At 33.6% G+C, this 19763-nt stretch overlaps 1 protein-coding gene and 1 long non-coding RNA gene across 2 annotated transcripts; both read left to right on the top strand.

Moving 5' to 3' along the window:
* Positions 1 to 7516: 7516 nt before the first annotated feature.
* LOC126830723 (uncharacterized) lies at positions 7517 to 9337 on the top strand. The gene is made up of 4 exons (XR_007683942.2): positions 7517 to 7610; positions 7861 to 8047; positions 8684 to 8901; positions 9260 to 9337. It is a non-coding gene; the product is annotated as an uncharacterized LOC126830723 (long non-coding RNA).
* A 2474-nt stretch (positions 9338 to 11811) lies between these two features.
* Positions 11812 to 19116, top strand: LOC126830729 (uncharacterized). The gene is made up of 11 exons (XM_056102972.1): positions 11812 to 11913; positions 12186 to 12325; positions 14006 to 14153; positions 14476 to 14679; positions 15044 to 15247; positions 15725 to 16471; positions 16720 to 16932; positions 17245 to 17340; positions 17664 to 17998; positions 18215 to 18419; positions 18792 to 19116. Exons 6-11 carry the CDS (start codon positions 15727 to 15729, stop codon positions 19067 to 19069), a joined length of 1872 nt encoding a protein of 623 aa, XP_055958947.1. The 5' UTR covers positions 11812 to 11913; positions 12186 to 12325; positions 14006 to 14153; positions 14476 to 14679; positions 15044 to 15247; positions 15725 to 15726; the 3' UTR covers positions 19070 to 19116.
* Positions 19117 to 19763: the final 647 nt, after the last annotated feature.

Below are 19763 nucleotides of genomic sequence, written 5' to 3' on the forward strand. Positions count from 1 at the left end.
TTCACCTTATTTTAACTAAAATATAGCCCTTTATAATGTATCAAATGTAGTAATGTATCAAATGCGTCAATAAGAAACTATGTGCAAAGTTTTGTGTTTCTGAATCAAACATATTTCTCATAAACACTGATTGAAAATTGAGCAAATTCTTAACTTAAGTCTGAGAATGTTTTGTGAACTTGGGGTCAGATTTAACGAACATTTGACTACTCTAGTGCACAAATACAGAAATCTACATTAGTATGTAGTGGTGTTATTCTGTCAATATTACCATTGTTACTATTTTTAGACATACTTTGTAACGGTAACTGCTAGGAGTGACGCTGGAACAACAAAGGCATCGTCTAATGGTATCACTATAGTTCAGAAAAATGTTAACCTGAATAATGAAGTTCGGATAAAAGATGGCTCTGATTGTCAGCAAAAGGGTAAATTATTAAACAGCCTTATTCATAACTACAGTGTTTACGAAAAAAGATTACCTCACAGCCACATTTTTTACGAATAAACATTGCCTCGTAAATACTGTATTGATGATTAAATTTAGATTACCCTCGTAGATATAAACATTTGACATCAACTATAATATCATCTCATAAAACCAATAGTTGGTGTAGGCCGACAGCAAGGGTCATATTTATGTCACTTGTATTTGATATTAAGTACTACTGACCATGTACAATGCATGATCATAATATGGCTATAAAGCTATTTTACTTCTAATTTTAATCCAAGTTTTTTCAAATAAAACATCACATTATATGCCTATCCTTATACCATATTACTTTTTTTTTCACTTTAACAAACATAGAAAGACTATCCTGGCTACCAAACCACCATTCGCAACAGGTAAACTATTTCCCTAATATTAGTAAGATAAAAATAGTACAATTTTGATTTTATTGAACTGATACTGTAAGTATTAATAGTTATTGGTATTATCATTTTTCATTTATTTATCTATAATAAATTCAATTAAGAACTCTCAAATATTATACGCCATTTTTTTTCTGACACAGAATTCAAGCTCAGATTGTGAGTCGGATATTGACTATCAAATATCAACATCTTATTACATGGTACATTGGACAATATCAAATGCATATAAACATATGTATCCTGATATTAAATGGACGTTACAAATGAGACAGAAAAACACAGGTAAATAAATGATCGATTTACTTTGAAATAAATCATTGAATTACTTCAAAATAAATCATTGAATTACTTTGAAATAAATAGTTAAGTTACTTCGAAATAAATGATTGAATTACTTTGAAATAAATGAATATAATGCATTGGTAGGGGTTAATATTGTTGACTATAGCATTTGGATATATTTGTAATTAGAATAAAAAAAATAGAATCTGTAGAGTAGTAGCGTTCGATTGTTAAAATTTACATAAATTGTATGGTTGATAAAAATAAAGAACTTTGCACGGCAAACTGATATTAAAATGTTATTATTGTTATTATTAAATTATTATTCATTTTTTAACAGAGGATATATGGCACAATGTAGAAGATAAGAAGTTTCTATCAAATTCTGGTCAAATCTTCCAACCAGTAGCATTAGATTATTGTAAAACATATAGAAGTAGTGTGAGGTTCTGTTCGGGTGAAATTTGTTCTCAACCTGTAGTCAGTAATGGTGTAACAGTGTTGAGCGAACCTGATATACCACATATAGATATACTCCACAAAACGATGCAAGGTTCCCAGGTAATTCAAATATAAATAATATAATCCAACTTACTAAGATGATTTTTTCTATATGTCCAATATTTATACATAATCAAATATTTAATTTGCAGCTCACTATAGTAATTGTTGCTGGCAGAATGATAACACAATCACCCAGATATCAACTTTACGTTAATATAACGTTGTGCCAACACATTAATGAGCACAGCGACTGCATAACCTAACGAAGTATACAATTAACACGGTATGAACCTAAAATCTGCCAATGAGCTACTAAATGTAATCTGATATGAAGGTTTGATTTATTATTACACGGTTATCATTTTATGTTTTATTCCATATCCCAGTTAGATGTTAGCTTGACTTACAAGAGTAATACCGAAGATAAAGTGTGTTCTGTGGAGTCTACCATAGATAAATATATGTGGAGTATAACAGATAATAAACACAATAGTCATTTATTTACTAAATGGAGTAAAGTAAACAATGTGCAGAAAATCAGTGAGACAATGGTAAGAATCTACATTTTAAGATTGTCTGTATGTTTTTATACATCTGTTACAGCTGTATACATTCTGAAAATGCCCTAAAAAGTAAACTTGATTACAGATTTTAGGCAAACCAATAGACAGAAAAGAGGTAGTAAGCAAAAGTGGTGTGCACCACAAAAAATGTTGCGTTGAAGCAAAAACATATTTGTGGTTCTTTTCAACAGGATAACTATGCAACTACGCGAACCTTTGTTCAAAATTGTGTCATAAAGACTAACTATTTCATGAAATATTATTGTATTTCTTAGTTTCAGTTTAGAATTAATTTAGATGGTGATGTTGATTTTAGTGAATGCAGAAGATTGGCTGTAAAAATATTTAATAAAGCTGGTTTATCAACAATAATATCGTCGGATATTAAAAACTGTTCATCTGTAGATCCGGTATTAATTATACCGGCTAGTGTTATAGATGCTATAGGACAGCCATTAAATAACGGTAAGTACTCTTTGAATATATCGTGAAATTGAAATAAACACACAAACAAATACACACTCGCAGTTGTGACAGATCCAATGATTATGACATGTCCTCCCTTTTATGAGTAGCGTTTAAATAATTTGAAGATGTTGTGTGTTTTGTATTTCAGATTCCAACACAAATGAACTAGGAACACCAATTTCTCTGGATCAGAACGCAGCCTGGTCTAAACCAGATGTGGACTATACACCTTATAAAAATATTATATCAGCTGTATGGCCTACATTAAGACATAGAGAATATACGTGGGGTTTACTAAAAGACCCAGCATTCTCTACTCTAACACATTTTACTGAACCAAAGATGATGATAAGAGATCCTTGTTCACATCCAGATGTTATAAAGTGTGGACAAACCGGTGAGGGAGTTTCGGTAATCTTCAAATGTCATTAAGGCTTTATTCCATTGATTCCTTGTGCCATTTCTTTAAGCCTAACAACTATAATATGAACACGTACTTTGAAGGAGTCTTCGTTGACTTCACCATTAAGACTCCAGTTTTACCGCATTTCTTTGTATTTCGTTTTACAGAAAACGAATACATCAATGTATTAACTCAAAATACTTTAAAACACGGAAGACGGTATTATATCTGTATCCATGCTGATGCTGTTGTTGGTGGTCATGAAAAATGGACTGAAGATTTGGAAGAAGTAAACGCATGTAGTGATGGAGTAACTGTTGATTTGACCCCACCAAATTGTGGTCGGGTGTGGGTGGAGAACTTGAAAGATTTTAAATACCAGGTAAATAGTTCTATATAAATATAGTCGATCCCCATTATCTCTATCCTAGCATACTCGAACACGTATAATATTTGCTGTGTCATTCATTCCTTGTAATTCCCTATTAGCCCGATTAATAGTGTTTCGGGATAATGGTTCCATCCTCGGATAATATGCTATACAGCTATCGGTTGTTTCTAGTATTTGATTATAGCTGTTTTAATAAACTTATCAGTACTGAATTAATGTTTTTGTGATAGTTTATATGAATAACCAATATATTATTTCAGTCATCCGACAATGATGTAGCTGTCTACTGGGATAGTTTTCTTGACGTAGAAGAAAATGGCGGAAAAACTGTTCATCCAAGTGGAATATCAAAATATCATTTATATATCGGTAAGGTTAACTTGTTTCAAGGATACGACAGTGATCGCTGAATCAACAAGTTAAAAGTGAACGAACATACCTTATTGTCAATCTGTAAATAGGCTGTTCTTTACATTCTGTAAATTTTCTTTTACATATAAAGGTTCTATACAGGGAGGTGAAGATATTGTAACTAAACATAATGTTGGTTTGATCAATCATAAAATATTCCACCACCTTTCTTTACAAAATGGCCACACTTATTACGTCACTATAGAAGGTAGGTATAAATTCATGTTTCTGTTTCACAATTAGAACTATAAAAAATGTATAACTTAAATAAAAGCAAATAGAAACCATTAGATTAAATTTGTTAATCATGTATTAAAGTCGTGTAATTAATTATAAACCTACACACCCCAATCTTGAATACAAAATAAATTGATTTCTATTGCCCGCTTGGCAACATTGCTCGTTCGTTAGTATTCAGCCATTTCTTTCATCCGTTGGTTCCATAAGCTGGTTCCACTATAAAGCTTGTTTAGTGCTATTATTGTTTTTTTTTCAGCAATTGATTTTGTAAACAGGACAAAAACAGTTTCATCTGAAGGTTTCATTATTGATAATAGTCCACCAGAAACTACATCTAAGCCTATACAATTTACTAATACATATAAACAGTCACATGATATATTGTCTGCGTGGTAGGTTTATATAGAATCTAGTGTTAGTAAACAACATAAAATGAAAGCCATTAACCCCAGCTAAAGTATTTGGTTACCGGTGTTTATGAAGGCGTGAAATAGTAAGCCTACCTCGACAGGTATACAATACCTTTTATCATTTATAGATCAGAATGCCTCGGTTTCGATCACATGTAAAAGACTACCGACCTATAAGCCTATTAAGTTCTTTGAGCAAATTATTAGAAAAGGTAGTTTTCAAACACCTGTTTAACTATTTTCATGAAAACAATCTCTTGTACAAATACCAATCAGGGTTTCGACCGAACTACTCTACTGTTCATCAACTTTTAGAAGTGTATCATGATATCTCATCTGCAATAGATAAGCAACTATATTCCTTCTATGTTTTTTGCGATATATCTAAAGCGTTTGACCGCGTATATTTACCTGGTTTGATACACAAATTAAGTCAATATGGGGTTTCAGGCATGCTAATTACGTGGTTGTCTAGTTATGTCCAAGACCGGACTCAACGGGTATTCGTAAATGGCTCTGTGTCATCAGAAATTACTCTTCAATCAGGAGTTCCCCAGGGATCAGTTTTGGGCCCCTTTTTGTTTTTGACTTACATCAATGATGTACAAGATGTACTCCATAATGTGGCTAGATTATTTGCAGACGACACGGCACTTGGGTGTAGCAAACAGTCAGTTTCAGAGATAGAACAGTCCCTAAACTACGATCTGACAAATCTCAACATTTGGGCGAATAATTGGCTTATAAACTTTAATCCAAACAAAACAAAAGCTATTTTATTTAGCTCCAAAAAAAACAGAAAATTATCCGAGTCTGATATTCGATAATCAAGCACTTGAAGTGGTTAAATGTCACAAACACTTGGGCATTACCCTTTCAAATGACGCCAAATGGACCATCCATATAGAAACTATTATCTCGTCCACCTCAAAATTATTAAATATTTTGCGTAAACTAAAATTCACCTTTAATAGACAAACTCTAAATAACGTATATTTGATATTCATAAGGCCAAAATTGGAATACGCATGTGAAGTGTGGGATGGGTGTAACGTTTCCAATACCGAAAAACTTGAAAAGGTACAGCTAGAAGCTGCCAGGATTGTGACTGGACTAACTAAAACTTGTTCTCGTGAAGCGCTTTATTTTGAAACCGGATGGAATAAATTGTCAGACAGACGTACACAAAAGCGACTAACTACATTTTTTCAAATTAAAAATCAGAGAAACCCAGCATACTTATATGACATTCTAGAATATTATCAACAAACACCACAAAAATACAATTTAAGAAACATTAGCGAATATAGATATCCTTATTGTAGAACAGCATTACACCAAACTTCGTACTTCCCCACAACAATTCGAGATTGGGAATTATTAGAGGACCCCATAAAGCAATCAACCACTCTTAAATCCTTCAAATATCTATACAAACAAAAATTACGTTCCTTAATACATAAAGCGCCAATCTACTACTGTAAAGGTAATAGACATGAAAATATTATTCACACTAGAATACGGCATGGGTGTAGTTCGTTGCAAAATGATTTGTATGAAATAAACGTTGTGAATGATCCCACATGTTCTTGTGGCAAATTTATAGAAAATGCCGAACACTATTTCATGCAATGTCACTTATATGATGTAATTCGTGCTGAACTATTAAATACATTGTCAAGTTATTCTGTGATAAATATAGATATCCTATTGTGCGGCAATTCAGAATTGTCAATTGAGATGAATACAAACCTTTTCCTTGAAGTTCACAAATATATCAAACTTTCAAAACGATTTAAATTTAAATAAAAGTTATTGTTAGTAGTTACATCTTAGAATAAATTATTAGCTTTAGCTTTTTTGGTGGATAACTTTTTTTTTTCCGCACCCCCCAACCCCCATTTTTTTTTATTATTTCTTTTTATCATTTTATACATGCATCAGTTCATTTATATCCCATTTATTAAACTTTATTTTTCAATGTTTTAAATATAATTTTATATTCTCTTTATCACCTCTTCACTTATTTTATATAGAGCTTTGAGATATAATTCATCTGACTTTACTTATATTACTTATAAATTATTTATTATTGTATATACTATTTCGAAATCTTGTTTGTATTAAATAATGTCTATCATTTCTATGTATGGAAAGGGCTTTTCTAAGTTTTTGAAACTTGTGCTCAATCCTTTTGATATTTGTCAATAAAATATGTTTAAACTAAACCCCTTGGCAGTTGGAAGTCTCCCCTCATAGCACAAGGATGTTGGTGTTGAAATTAATTGTAAATGTATTAAAGAGCCTGAGCCATCATTGTATTTGATTTATTTACAGTTGGAGCGGATCATTTAAAGACACCGAAAGTGGTATAAGTCAGTATCGGTGGGCAATAGGTACTAGACCAGGTCATGAAAACATTAGGGCTTATATGATAACCGATAATGATTGTGATGAAGCGAACCTAGAACACAAATTGCAAGATGGACACGTTTATTACGTCACAGTTCAGGTATATCTCTTATTGTAATTTTACATTACGTTTTTAGATAGAAAAAAAGTTTAATGATTATGCTTGATATAACTATAGATACGTTGGGAACAAACATTGTGCTTTATTATTTATCCCTTAATTATTTCAAAGAAATTGACACTAATCGTTCAGACGGTATGCTTATATCTGATGTAATTTCCGATAGAACATTTTTCAAATTCATGCTATATGCTGGTTATCTTTGCATTCTATATACCAATTTTACAATAACTCTTGTCTATTGTGGTGTTTCAGGCCATTAATGGTGCAGGGTTATCTACTACATTAATATCTCGTCCAGTGACAGTAGACACAACTCCTCCTACCACAGGATATGTCATCGATATTCTTAATACAAACTATACCGGAGATGACGTAGATTATATAACTAACCAATCACCACTTTCTGTTAGATGGCAAGGATTCCACAACCCCTATTCATCCATGCAATACTATACTGTTAAAGTTGGTACCTGTGATGATTGTGATGACATAATTCCAGAAATCAAAACAGGAATATCTACACGTAAGGAAAATATTATTACAAAGCACAATCCAACTTTCTGTCATAGAACTATTGATGATATTCCCAAGAAGAGGTGTTTTAGTTTTATTGTAAAAATAGGGGCTATTTTCTTTATAATAAATTAGATACATGTCGTAACAACCGATATTTCAGATTTTAGTTAAGTTTTATTGTAAAAATATGGACTATTCTCTTTCAAATAAATTAAGTAGACCTTCTAATAAATTTTAAAAACCGATACATATTTCAGATTTTACCTTTCCACCGTCCAAATTTACTCCTGGAACAAAATATATCACCACGGTAACAGGGTGCAATATGGCTGACATGTGTACGTCGGCCATTTCTGACGGGGTAATAATTGACGTGACACCACCGGACGTGGGACGAGTTTTAGATGGAACGAAAGATTTAGATGTAGAATTCCAAGCAACCAGGTAATTGAAACACGATTATCAAGTCTGTTTAGTTTTCCGTTTTCAGAACAAACTATAAAATAGACATGAAGATCCACGAATATGATTGGATCACGTTTATCGAGTCTCCTCTGCTATGGGACCGCTGCAGTAGATATTGTCTTAAAAGGCATTTTACAATAAGCCATTTTTATACGTGGTCGTATATTGCCATCGCCCCCGTTCGCCCGTCCGTCCGTCCACAATTTCTTATGAACACTCTAAAGACTACATTTATCATCTGATTGTTTTAAAATTGATATTATATGCCTACATTATTGATATGAAGATTCTATTTAACAAAAGTTACAATCCTATACGTATGATGTTGATATGCATCATTTAAACTAGTGAAACGAAGAAGCCTTTTCAATATTCAATTTCCTCAATTTGTCCTGTAAATGACCTCATATGCTACCACCCTTGCCGATCGCCCGAACGATTTAGCTGGGAACTTATCTTAATTAGATGATTGACATTTATAAATTGGTTCTGAGCAGTTAGTTAGGGTTATATAAGAGTGTTGCAATTATTATCGTCCAGAATCAGATTCTACTACTGAATAAGTTAACATAATGTGTTATGTGCAATTTTTAAGGATTGTCATCCTGATTTCAGAAACTTTGTTGGTGCCAAATGGCATGGGTTTAAAGATGCACAATCTGGTATAGCGAGATATGAATGGAGAGTAGGAACAACCATTGGAGGCGAAGAGCTACTTAGCCCTCAAGTTTTACCAATGGTCGAACTGGCCTATAGATCTAATTTACCTGATAATAAGTTATTGCCTATTGATACTAGAATTTATATTACTGTTAGATGTTACAATAAAGCAGGTACGACTCAAATTATTTTAATGACGCTAATGATGCTTACAAAAACAATAATTTAAGTTATATCTTACTTGAACAAGCATTACTGTTGTGGACCCAATGTATAAATTCGCAATATAAGTAGTAAAAGGGTTCCTACACGAAATATTTTCCCTTTCTAAAATTCGTTAGACTTATCACCCCTTTTCGGGCTAGAATATAAAAACATGAGGGCATGTCCTCTAGACCCGGCTTCATTGTAGACGAATCGACATCTTTCTTTTGTAAAATTGCGTAGGTTTACTATTAAATATATATCATCATCGTTTGTATTATTTATGTATTTCAAAGCCGCCACTGCACCTAGATTTTATATTATTAGGTTTATACAGCGAAGTTACATCAAATGGTTTTAAGATCGATACAACATTACCATTAATAGTACAAAGGGCAGCCCCCGTCTCATCGTTTAGTTCTATTTTACCTTCAACTACCATATCGAAATCTAGTATTAAAATTGAATGGAAGTTTACTGATGATGAATCAGATATAGAAAGACAATACATTTCTATTTCATCTCATTTATTGGGAGATTTTAATTCTTCAGCTATGGAGGTAAGTCCTATCGATAATTTTAAACATATTTTGTTTTTTGAAAAATGAAATATTTTGATAAAAAATAAGCATGCCTATAATGAATTCAGTAATTTAAAAAAATACAGTGGCATTACGAGGATGTCCACTGGACAGTGCCTGAGTAAAATTGCATAGTTGGAAAACTTTTAAGGGATAGATTACTATTCTAAAAATGCAGTGGTTTTACGGGTTTGTCTAACGAACGGTGACGAAGTTAAATTGTATAGTTGGAATACTTTTAGTTTTAGAGAATATATTACTATTTTTGTTTCAGATTCCTAGTGTGGTAACAGAGTTTACGTTTTCTGGTCTAGTTCTACACGATGGGAGTAAATATAAAGTTAAAGTGATTGGTTGTAATTTAGCTGGTTTGTGTCTGTCGAGTGTTACAGATGATATAACAGTTGATTCTACACCACCTACCAGAGGTACGTGTATTGTTTGTATCGATTAAAAGTGCTTATAGTTATGCTTGCATTATATAAGAACAAATGTCGTGATATCTGATAACTCATTCTCGATGTAAATAAATCCACGTACTCTAAGAAAACAGGCAATTTTAATTTTAATTTTTTTTAATTTGTTTTCCACTTTAAAATGACTAAGTAATCTGATAATTATGAAAAATCTGAACTCGATGTCGTTTTGCTTTTGTTCTGGTCATTTTGGAGAATTAAAGTTTTACCATATTACAAATTGTGTATCTTCCCCAATGAAATAATTAGTGAATGTTGTTTCAGGTATGTTTGCTATTGATACTGACCACGTCGCTAACTTAAACAGAGATAGGAATAACTGGAACCACTGGTCTACTACGTCTATTAAGTTAGCATGGTTGGGATTCGCTGATCTACATACTGGTATAACCGAGTATAAAGTCAGTGTTGGAACCAAACCTTTCTTTACAGATCTCAACGAGGCAAGTATCTCTAATTACGGTAATATGTGGTATTCTTGAGCATAATACAATTTTTGGCGTAAAATAGCAGCATTCAAACACACAAAATCTTATAAATAAAATGCTTGGTTTCCGTCTGCAATTAATCTTAGGTAATATGACATATTGTTTTTTACTTCACGAAATTCTTTTATGAAAAAATGTTTTAACAGGGATATCAACAAACCACGTTTCAACATGTGGCTGGAGATAATTTTAATGATGAAGGAGTGGTACAATCAGTTACAATAACTACCAAGACACTTCATATGGGCAATTCTGTTTTCATATCTGTATGGGCTGTTAACGGGGTAATTATTGCTATTTAATGATTTGCTAGTATATGATATATGTACTACAGTAGAACAAGAGAAATTACACCTCTAAATCGGGTGTATCAGACTTAGACAAAATTGCCACTTCAGTATCCGTATCTATATATTAACTACCAATATGTTTTACTTCTAGTCGTTTTATTGTGTTACATATCATTTCATTTTCATTTTTGACATAGGTTGGATTAAAAAGTCAACCTGCTCATTCTGAATTTGAACTTGTAGAAGGAGGAATGTTAGATTTAGTCAGGAGATGTCAACCGTATAATTGTCTTGGACATTGTGTTTGTGCTGCACAAGACAAGACATGTTCAGATGCTGAAAACTGCAGTGACATCTCAACAGGTATATATCTATCAACTTTATTAAAATTATTCATTAATTAATTCTTTGTGAACTTTTCTGTAAGGGTTTCTAGATGTTATATGCCACACTATTCCTGTATTTCTATATTTTTGTATATTTTATGCTATCCGCCATGTGATTGATTTCTTATGCAGGGAATCCAAATAACATTATCCAAGTTACAGACATGACTAATTTGATGTCATCTGATGCTACACAGTCTTACTACACATCGTCTGATAATTTTCTATCTGCCAGATGGAGCATAATAAACCCACAAGGCATCTCTCCTATAAGGTAAATTAAACTTAGATAAGTTAAACGTCTTTAATAAACCAACACGGTCTCTCATCTATAAGGCAAATTAAACCCCTTTCATAAAATAAGAAGGTCTCTCGTCTATAAATTAAATTAAATTGAGATAAATTAAACCCCTTTAATAAACCAACAGGGTCACTCATCTATTAGGTAAATGAAACCTCTTTAATAAACCAACAATGTCTCTCATCTATAAGGTAAATAAAACTTCAACATATCATACAACTGGGCGCAGGCCCGCTATATCATGATGATCTAGGCTTCAGCCTGCCAAGACCAGCTAAGTTCATTATTAACTACATAGCAATTACCATGAATTCAAACTCAGCATATGTTATTTTAGATATGAATGCAGTGCCGGTCATTCCGGTGAAAATTTACCCAGTGGAATATATGACACTGATACAGAAAGGACATGGTTTGAAGTTGGTGAAAATACCGAAACTATAATTACTTTACCTACAGGTATACCTTTTAAAAATGTTAATCATTTCTTTCAAGAAACAATCACTAATACTGTATATTTAATAATATGTAATATTAACAAATCACACAACCTTCACTCAGTTACAATAGGATACCTTATCAATACATTCAGCTATAAACATTGAAACATACGTATAAAGCTCTATAAACAAAAGTCTTCTATCTTGTAAAGGTGTATCACAGGGATCGGCTTAAGGTCCCACTATGTTTCTAGTACATGTAATTTCGTAATATTATTTTATTTATTACAGCTAAAGTTTTAGATAAGTCTGTGCCATATAGTGTATTTGTGAGGGTATGGTATAATGCAAATCAATATGCGATATTTAAGTCTCCTGGTATTACACCACTGACGTCTGCTCCTAGTGTCAGTCACATAGCAGGTGCTGCTGTAAGTACTTAAAAATAAGTTAAAAACACCAAGCTATTTAATAATTATAATTGTCATTATATACTATTCAAAAAAAGTAGGGGATATTTGATTTTTAAGTGTTATTAAAGTCACCTAATGAAACTGACGAAGAAACAAATGACAAAATGAAATGAAGTTCACATTCATCGATTTTTTCCAAATGATCGTTAGACTAAGTAAGGCACAGACTGACCATTATAAGGGTAAAATGATACCCGGGGTCAAACAGCAAAGTTACCACAGCATCACAACCAAGTCAGTAACGGGTAAATCCTCCTCTGTTTGCCAAACAAGCATTGATCCGACGTGGCATACTCCTAATGAGACGTCTAAGGTCATTTTGGTCCAGATTGTCCCATTCCTGTTGCAACGCAGCAGCAAGTTCTTGGACATTGGCAGGACGTTGTTGACGTTGACGTAACCTCTGTCCAAGCATGTCCCAGACATGCTCGATGGGGGAGAGGTCGGGACTCAGTGCTGGCCAAGGTAATGTGGTGATGTTCTGTTGTTGGAGGTAACCTGTAACGATCCTGGCCCTGTGACATCTTGCATTGTCATCCTGGAAGAAGAAACGGCGGCCATGACGTCGTGCGAACGGCACAACATGGACTGCCAAGATGTTGTCCCGGTAGTACTGGCCTGTAACACGCCCTGCAACAACATGTAAAGCCGTTCTTCCAGCAACAGTGATGCCTCCCCACACCATAACAGAACCACCCCCAAATCGATCATGACTGATGACGTTAACGTCTTGGAAGCGCTCGTTTCGACGACGCCACACCCTCCTACGTCTGTCCAAAAAATCAACAGTGAACCTTGACTCATCTGAAAACATCACATTGCTCCAGCGTCGATTATCCCAGTGTTGACGATCCCTACACCAACGACGTCTTGCCTGAATGTGATGATCTCTCAAACAAGGGATCACGCGAGGACATCGGGCGCGAAGGTGACCCCTATGCAGTCGATTCCGAATCGTCTGACCACTCACTCTCACACCAGTGTCTGTTTGAAGACGAGCGCTGATCTGATTTGCTGTGATGACACGATTTCTCAAGGCCAAGGTACGGATAAATCGATCCTGGGCTTGAGTTGTCGCCCTTGGTCGACCTGAGCGTGGTCTGTCCTGTACAGATTGTGTATCACGGTATCTGGACCATAGCCTGCTTATGACAGACTGAGAAACATTCATCGTCCGCGCCACAACCGCCTGTGTTGTGCCGATCTGTAGCATGCCAAGGGCACGTAACCTTTCATTTTGGGTAAGCCGACGCATATCAAAATTTGTTTTCTGGTCACTAAAACAATTAAACTGATGTTTCCACCCTGGAATTCAATGCCACAATGACTGTAACATTCAAAGTCAGAGTCGTGCAAATCTTGGGTTGGACCCCCATGATGATCCCAAGCATCACCTGCATTCCATGCGGTAGCTATTGGTGCGTTTGGGCGTCACATGTAACTGGAAATGTTTCTTCTGTTAGGTTCTATAGTGACTTTTTTCGTAGTCATTTGCATATTTTAGTATTATGCCCCCAAAATCAAATATCCCCTACTTTTTTTGAATAGTATATCACGATTTTTCCCCGTTTTGATTAACCTATTTTAAATAGAATTATTGATTTGATTTTGAGATGTATTGCTCTATTTTTTATTCAGATAAAAGAATTAGAAACTATATTAAGTGTTAACGATATAGATTACCAAACATCCAGCAATCAGATTATTGTTGGTTGGAAGAATAAATTTAGAGGAGGAATTCGTGGATTAGATTATGTTAAGCCTTATATAAGCACTCATCCACAAGGTGGGTTTTAATACTAACATAATCACATTAAATGTTTCATGGAAACATGTATTTATTAAATGTATGACAACATTTTTAAACTGATGTTTCCATTCCTAAGATATTTTTGAACCAGTCCCGACCAATCTCATTATCTAGTATAGTGAGTCTTAAAGATTGCAAAACTTTCTTTTGGCCTCAAATCTTATAACAATTATTAGAAATTTATTCACAAGAGAAGCCCGTAATCAACTCTGTTGATTACTTATTTATCTAAATCTTGCATATTGCATCTTTAATAATGTAATCAATAGCGGTCTTGGCGTCTTTTTCTGAAATGTAGGCCACAACGTTCATCAGTCATCTACAAGAGTACCTGGAAATACTAGTGTATATACAGCTACTAATCTAAATCTACAAGAGAATAGAGAATATTATAGTACTGTACTTGCTTATAATAAAGCAGGATTATTGAGCTGGGCCAATAGTGATGGAATATTAATAGACAATACAACTCCCACTTCTGGTATTATACATGATGGTAATGGTAAGTAAACTATTGAAATTATTGAATATATATGAAATTACCCAACATAGTTCATAGATACAGTGGCTGATAATTGACATGAAAAATAATATCATTTATTTTTTTTAATATTCACCCAAGTCAATTTTAATATAATTTGTTTTTTTTTATAATTTTAGCAGAAGTCAATTTTAATTTTCATGTCCCTTATCAGCCACCGTACATATACTTATTTAAGACGATTTTAATTATTTAAATCTGATACATATTTCCCAGTTATTTTTCTAAGAAATTTCCTTTATGTGATAAGTTTATTATTTATGCTTTTTATAGACAACCATAATAAATTGGGGGATACGGTCTCTTATTATTTCATATTTTACAGATATCTATGATAAAGATTACCAATACTCTACAACAGTTATATCATCATCATGGTATGGTTTTACTGATAGTGGTACTGGTATAGTTAAATATTACTGGTGTATTGGTACTGGTATTAGTACTACAGATTGTAATATACACGACTGGAGGAATGTAGGATTGAATACTAGAGTGTCTGTAAACCTAACCTCACCTTTAAATCATGGTAGGCATTCTAAAGTTTCCATATTAATTGAATAAAATTGAATCTATTAGGTATTTTATTCAAAAATACAAACCCTTTCATTATTGGGACACTATATAATATGCTACAGTTTGGATAAATATATTACTAGTCATACTGTTTTCTTATCTCGACACGTGCGAAACTGGTCCCCTACAGTAGTATAGTGGATAAGAAAATGAAAAAAAATTTTTTATCTCTTCAAATGCCTTTGGAAATGAAATGAAATGGGGTTTAACGTCCTACTGTTCTGCTCCTAAACTGGGCTAATGAAGACGGCAAATGCCTTTGGAAAGAGTCCCCTCTAATATAATATACCCCAAAACCACCCCATAACGTCTCAAGCCATCTCGTTCCAAAGAATGAATTTCTGAATGTTTTGTTTCCAAATGTGATCTTCTATTATCAAAGTATTACTGCCACCGTAACAAATACCATTACTGTATTTTATTGTTATAGGTATGAAAATTTATAATAAAGTGTATGCTGTAGATGGAAGTGGGTTGAAATCTGATGTAGCAGTGTCTGATGGTATTACAATTGATACCACGCCCCCAGTACCGGTTGATATAGATTATATTGGAGAAAATCGCATCGCCAATCCATCATTTGAAGAAGGCGCGGAGGAATCAAATAAGGAATGTGATGACCAACCACCAGCTCGTTGGTATTTTGACTCCACCTCGTGTATTAAAATTATCCAATCACAACCTTCCGTTTCAAAAGAAGGCGGAACCTATATTAAAGTGAAAGGTCATATTCAACAAACAGTTTTTGATTTAAACAACCAAAGTGCTTACCATGTTATAGTACATGTTGGATATCCACATGATGTTAGCATTCAGCATCACAACGTCGAAGGTTTCGTGCAATTCGGACAAGAAACTCACACTTTCAGCCTTGACCCAGAACGATGCCAGGGAATATGTGACATCGACCAACAACCATTAATATTATGGAATAAATTTACTTATGTATTCCATCCAAGAGAAGCAAGAGAAGTGATAAGAATTGGTACAAGTAAATTACATATGATATTAGCTGTAGATGATGTATATGTACAACAAGTTAATTATATAGATATAACAAGTGATTCTAATCATTTAATACATCATACAGTATTTAGACCTTATTGGTCATCTCTTCATCTTACCTGGCATTTTAAAGATGATCAAAGTCATATTACAGATTATCAATGGGCACTAGGTAAGTTTAGCTTGAATACATGTACTACTATATGTAAATATATCAGTGACTATAATTAAGTAATACAATAGTGTTTAAATCATGTAGGTATTTAGTTATAGCAATACATTTCCTGTTTTTATGGATTTTATTTAGAAATCGGGTTGATTTTAGCATCAAATAATATATTGGAAAATTACTCAGGGAGCATTTTTTTTTCTAATATCGTTTTGGCTACGGTTTATAATCAGCAATCATACTAATTTCAGGAACCGTGCAAGGTGGAACCCAGATTCGGTCGTTCACAAGTGTTGGTAGAAATCAGCAAGCTACTGCATCCGGTCTAAAATTAGCCCATAATACACTACTATACCTGACCGTGATGTCAACCAATGGGGCCGGACTGACAACTGTCAGCCAGTCAGAGAGTATTGTTGTGGATATGACTCCGTCAATAATATCAGAGATAAACGATGGTATAGGTAAGAAATTAAATGTTTATTGTGAGGTACTTTAATGGAAAATATTATTGGCCACCACAATGAAATATCAGCTATTTAAATAATATTAACAGAACCTATGATCTATTCAGAATGGTTATCAACACCAAGTTCAGGGTTGAAACTTGGTAATTACTTGGCAGGATTGTACTGTTTACTAAACCAAATCACAGTTAACATTGTCGAAGGTTTAAACTTTGGTTCCTATCAAAACCACATCTCGATAGCCCGATAAATTGTTTCTTGTTAAATACATTAACTTGTGTTGAATTAAATATGTTTTGATCATTTAAGAGAATGATGTAAATTTCCAGCTAACCAAACTTATATCAGTTAATTGGAAAGTAGGAGATCCAGAATCAGGAGTAGAATATTGTCAATGGGCTATAGGTAATACTTTAAAATTTTCAACGTTGTAATAACGTAATTTGTTAATCGGTTATAGGCAAGATTCCCCTCATAGCTGACTGTATGGCGAATACCGTCCTTATTAGCCCAGCCAGTATAGAACAGTAGGATGTTAAACCCAATTTCATTTTGCTTTACAGCATACAATGAATGGCGTATATCTGTGTAATAAACGTCGAAGGTTGAATGTAATTATTGTTAATTTCTACAACATACAATCTATTATTTGTATTAACTAGACAACATGTAGGTTATTTAGTTATTCACACATGTATACATTTATCAATTAATGTTTTATATACAAGGTTCAACGCACGACAGTGTTGATATACAGCCATTTACTCCTATACCAGATAAACAATCATTTGTTCAAGTTGAACTCAGTGTTGATCAAATACAGAACTCTAAACAAGTTTATTCTACTGTAAGATGTTATAATAAGGCTGGATTGCCAACTACAGCTACTACTGATGGCGTTCTGGTTATAATCAAAATGGCTGCCATAGCAGACTGTCAGATCGCCATTCATGAAGATGGAGTATCTGCATATCCGGTGAAGGATGATTGTTATCCATTGACTGATAGTTTACGATTAAAATGGGATTTAGAAAATACCAGAATTGATACCAAGTCGATACAGGTATATATCTTTTAAGAAAAGGAGAAATGCCAGATAAGTGGACTTTTAACCCTTATCTGTGCACATTTGAGCACCTAGATCTAACGTTGTCTTTTTTCATAATAAAACAATTTAGTGTTTCAGTTTAGAATAACCCCTCTGACTGGCAGGAAACCTTTTAAAATAAACTTAAGTCAAATATGAGACATGTATTAGATTTATGTGTTTTATTACTAGGTATCGGTGTATGGTCCAGGTTATAATTTAGATAAAGAAGTTCGAGTTACAGAGATTGTTTATAACCAAGCTAAATTAAGAAGTTTCTCACTACAACCTAATTCTAACTATAATGTTAGTGTTTCTACTATTAATGTATTAGGAAGACAAGACAATTCTATATCAACAGTAATATCATCTGTAGCACTACCTCCTATTTTACAAGGTTTGTATAAGTCATTCTGCCAGTAAAAAAAATTTCAAATTTGATCTACGATGTGTAATATTATTCGAGTGTAACAAAAGTCTTTACTGTTTTATTGGATTATGTCATAAATTGGATTTCCGTTTATGAAGGAGAGTTCGAAAACACTTTGGTGCAACTATTCAGCTGTAAATTTGCAACGATAGCGCATTTAACCGGATGAACTTTGTTTCGGCCCGGATTTTAGACACATGCTCATTTTCTTAATATTGTTTGAATTTTACTGTGCAGTGGGACCACGTGATTGGACTGTGCAGTGTGACTACTGGTTAATATTGAATGATATATTCTGAATGAATAATGATACTAATAGTACCATTCTATATATTTCAGCGGGTTCAAAATTACTAATTTCCAGATCATTTGATGGTAAATCAATAGAAATGTCATGGAGAGATTTATTTACGTCCCCATGGAAGAACCTGTATTATGAAGTCAGTTTAGGAACTTCGCCGGGAGGATCGGATGTTATGCAATGGCAAGAGACAAAAGTTGCTTCCCTTACCATCGAGATGCCTGATATATCAAAATTACCAAAATTATATTTAACAATAACAGCTGTGGACCCTTGTGGTCTTTTCCTACATTATAATCATACCATTGTACTTTAACGGATTAAAATTATTATTTTTAGAAAATATATCTATTGCAAATTGTTTCTACAATATTACCTACTGCAAATAACTCTGATATGTTTCCTCAATATATTTTAAAAATATATTTAACACACTGCTGTCAATCATTATAATTTACATTTTCATACTATAGATATATAAATATTTAACACTTTTGTAGATCTGCATGGTGTTTATCGTCATTATACTTATACATCAAATATATTAACCGTTGGTTATCGCGCGTAGATCTTTATAATTCTTTCCTGTATTATAATTATAGTGGCTGCTTTAAGTGGTATTCCTATATTATGATTAGATACGTGTAAACAGTGACGGTTAGTGTTTTCTATCTAATTAGAGTTGGTTTAGAATAGTTCTACGATTGTCCACCGGTTTTCAAGCGTTTGAGGTCATGTGGGAGAAATCACTTTCTAGTATAGTTTAACAAGTATAGTTTTCTAGGTGTCAACAATTTAACTTGAATAGTCGACGTGGTATCTACGGGTGTAATCTTTATTCTAGAATGCTTCAAGTGGTATCAATCCCTGCAGGTGTAAATCAGGCCTAGTGTGTTAAGCGGACTTATGCTTGATCTACGATAGGGGGCCACGGTGAATAAGTGGGTGAGACGCTGGCTCGCTATCCAGGGGGGAGGGGGGGGGCTAGTGCTCTAGAGTGTCACGCTTTA

This window comes from Patella vulgata, chromosome 8 (genome assembly GCF_932274485.2).
Source record: "Patella vulgata chromosome 8, xgPatVulg1.2, whole genome shotgun sequence".
In the NCBI taxonomy this organism is placed as follows: domain Eukaryota; kingdom Metazoa; phylum Mollusca; class Gastropoda; family Patellidae; genus Patella; species Patella vulgata.

Bases quoted from the DNA above. Each gene is read 5' to 3' on its own strand.
- LOC126830729 (XM_056102972.1), top strand. From the start codon at position 15,727: ATGAAAATTTATAATAAAGTGTATGCTGTAGATGGAAGTGGGTTGAAA. The intron at 16,472-16,719 runs GTAAGTTTAGCT...TACTAATTTCAG, and splicing joins AGATTATCAATGGGCACTAG to GAACCGTGCAAGGTGGAACC. The intron at 16,933-17,244 runs GTAAGAAATTAA...TGATCATTTAAG, and splicing joins AGAGATAAACGATGGTATAG to AGAATGATGTAAATTTCCAG.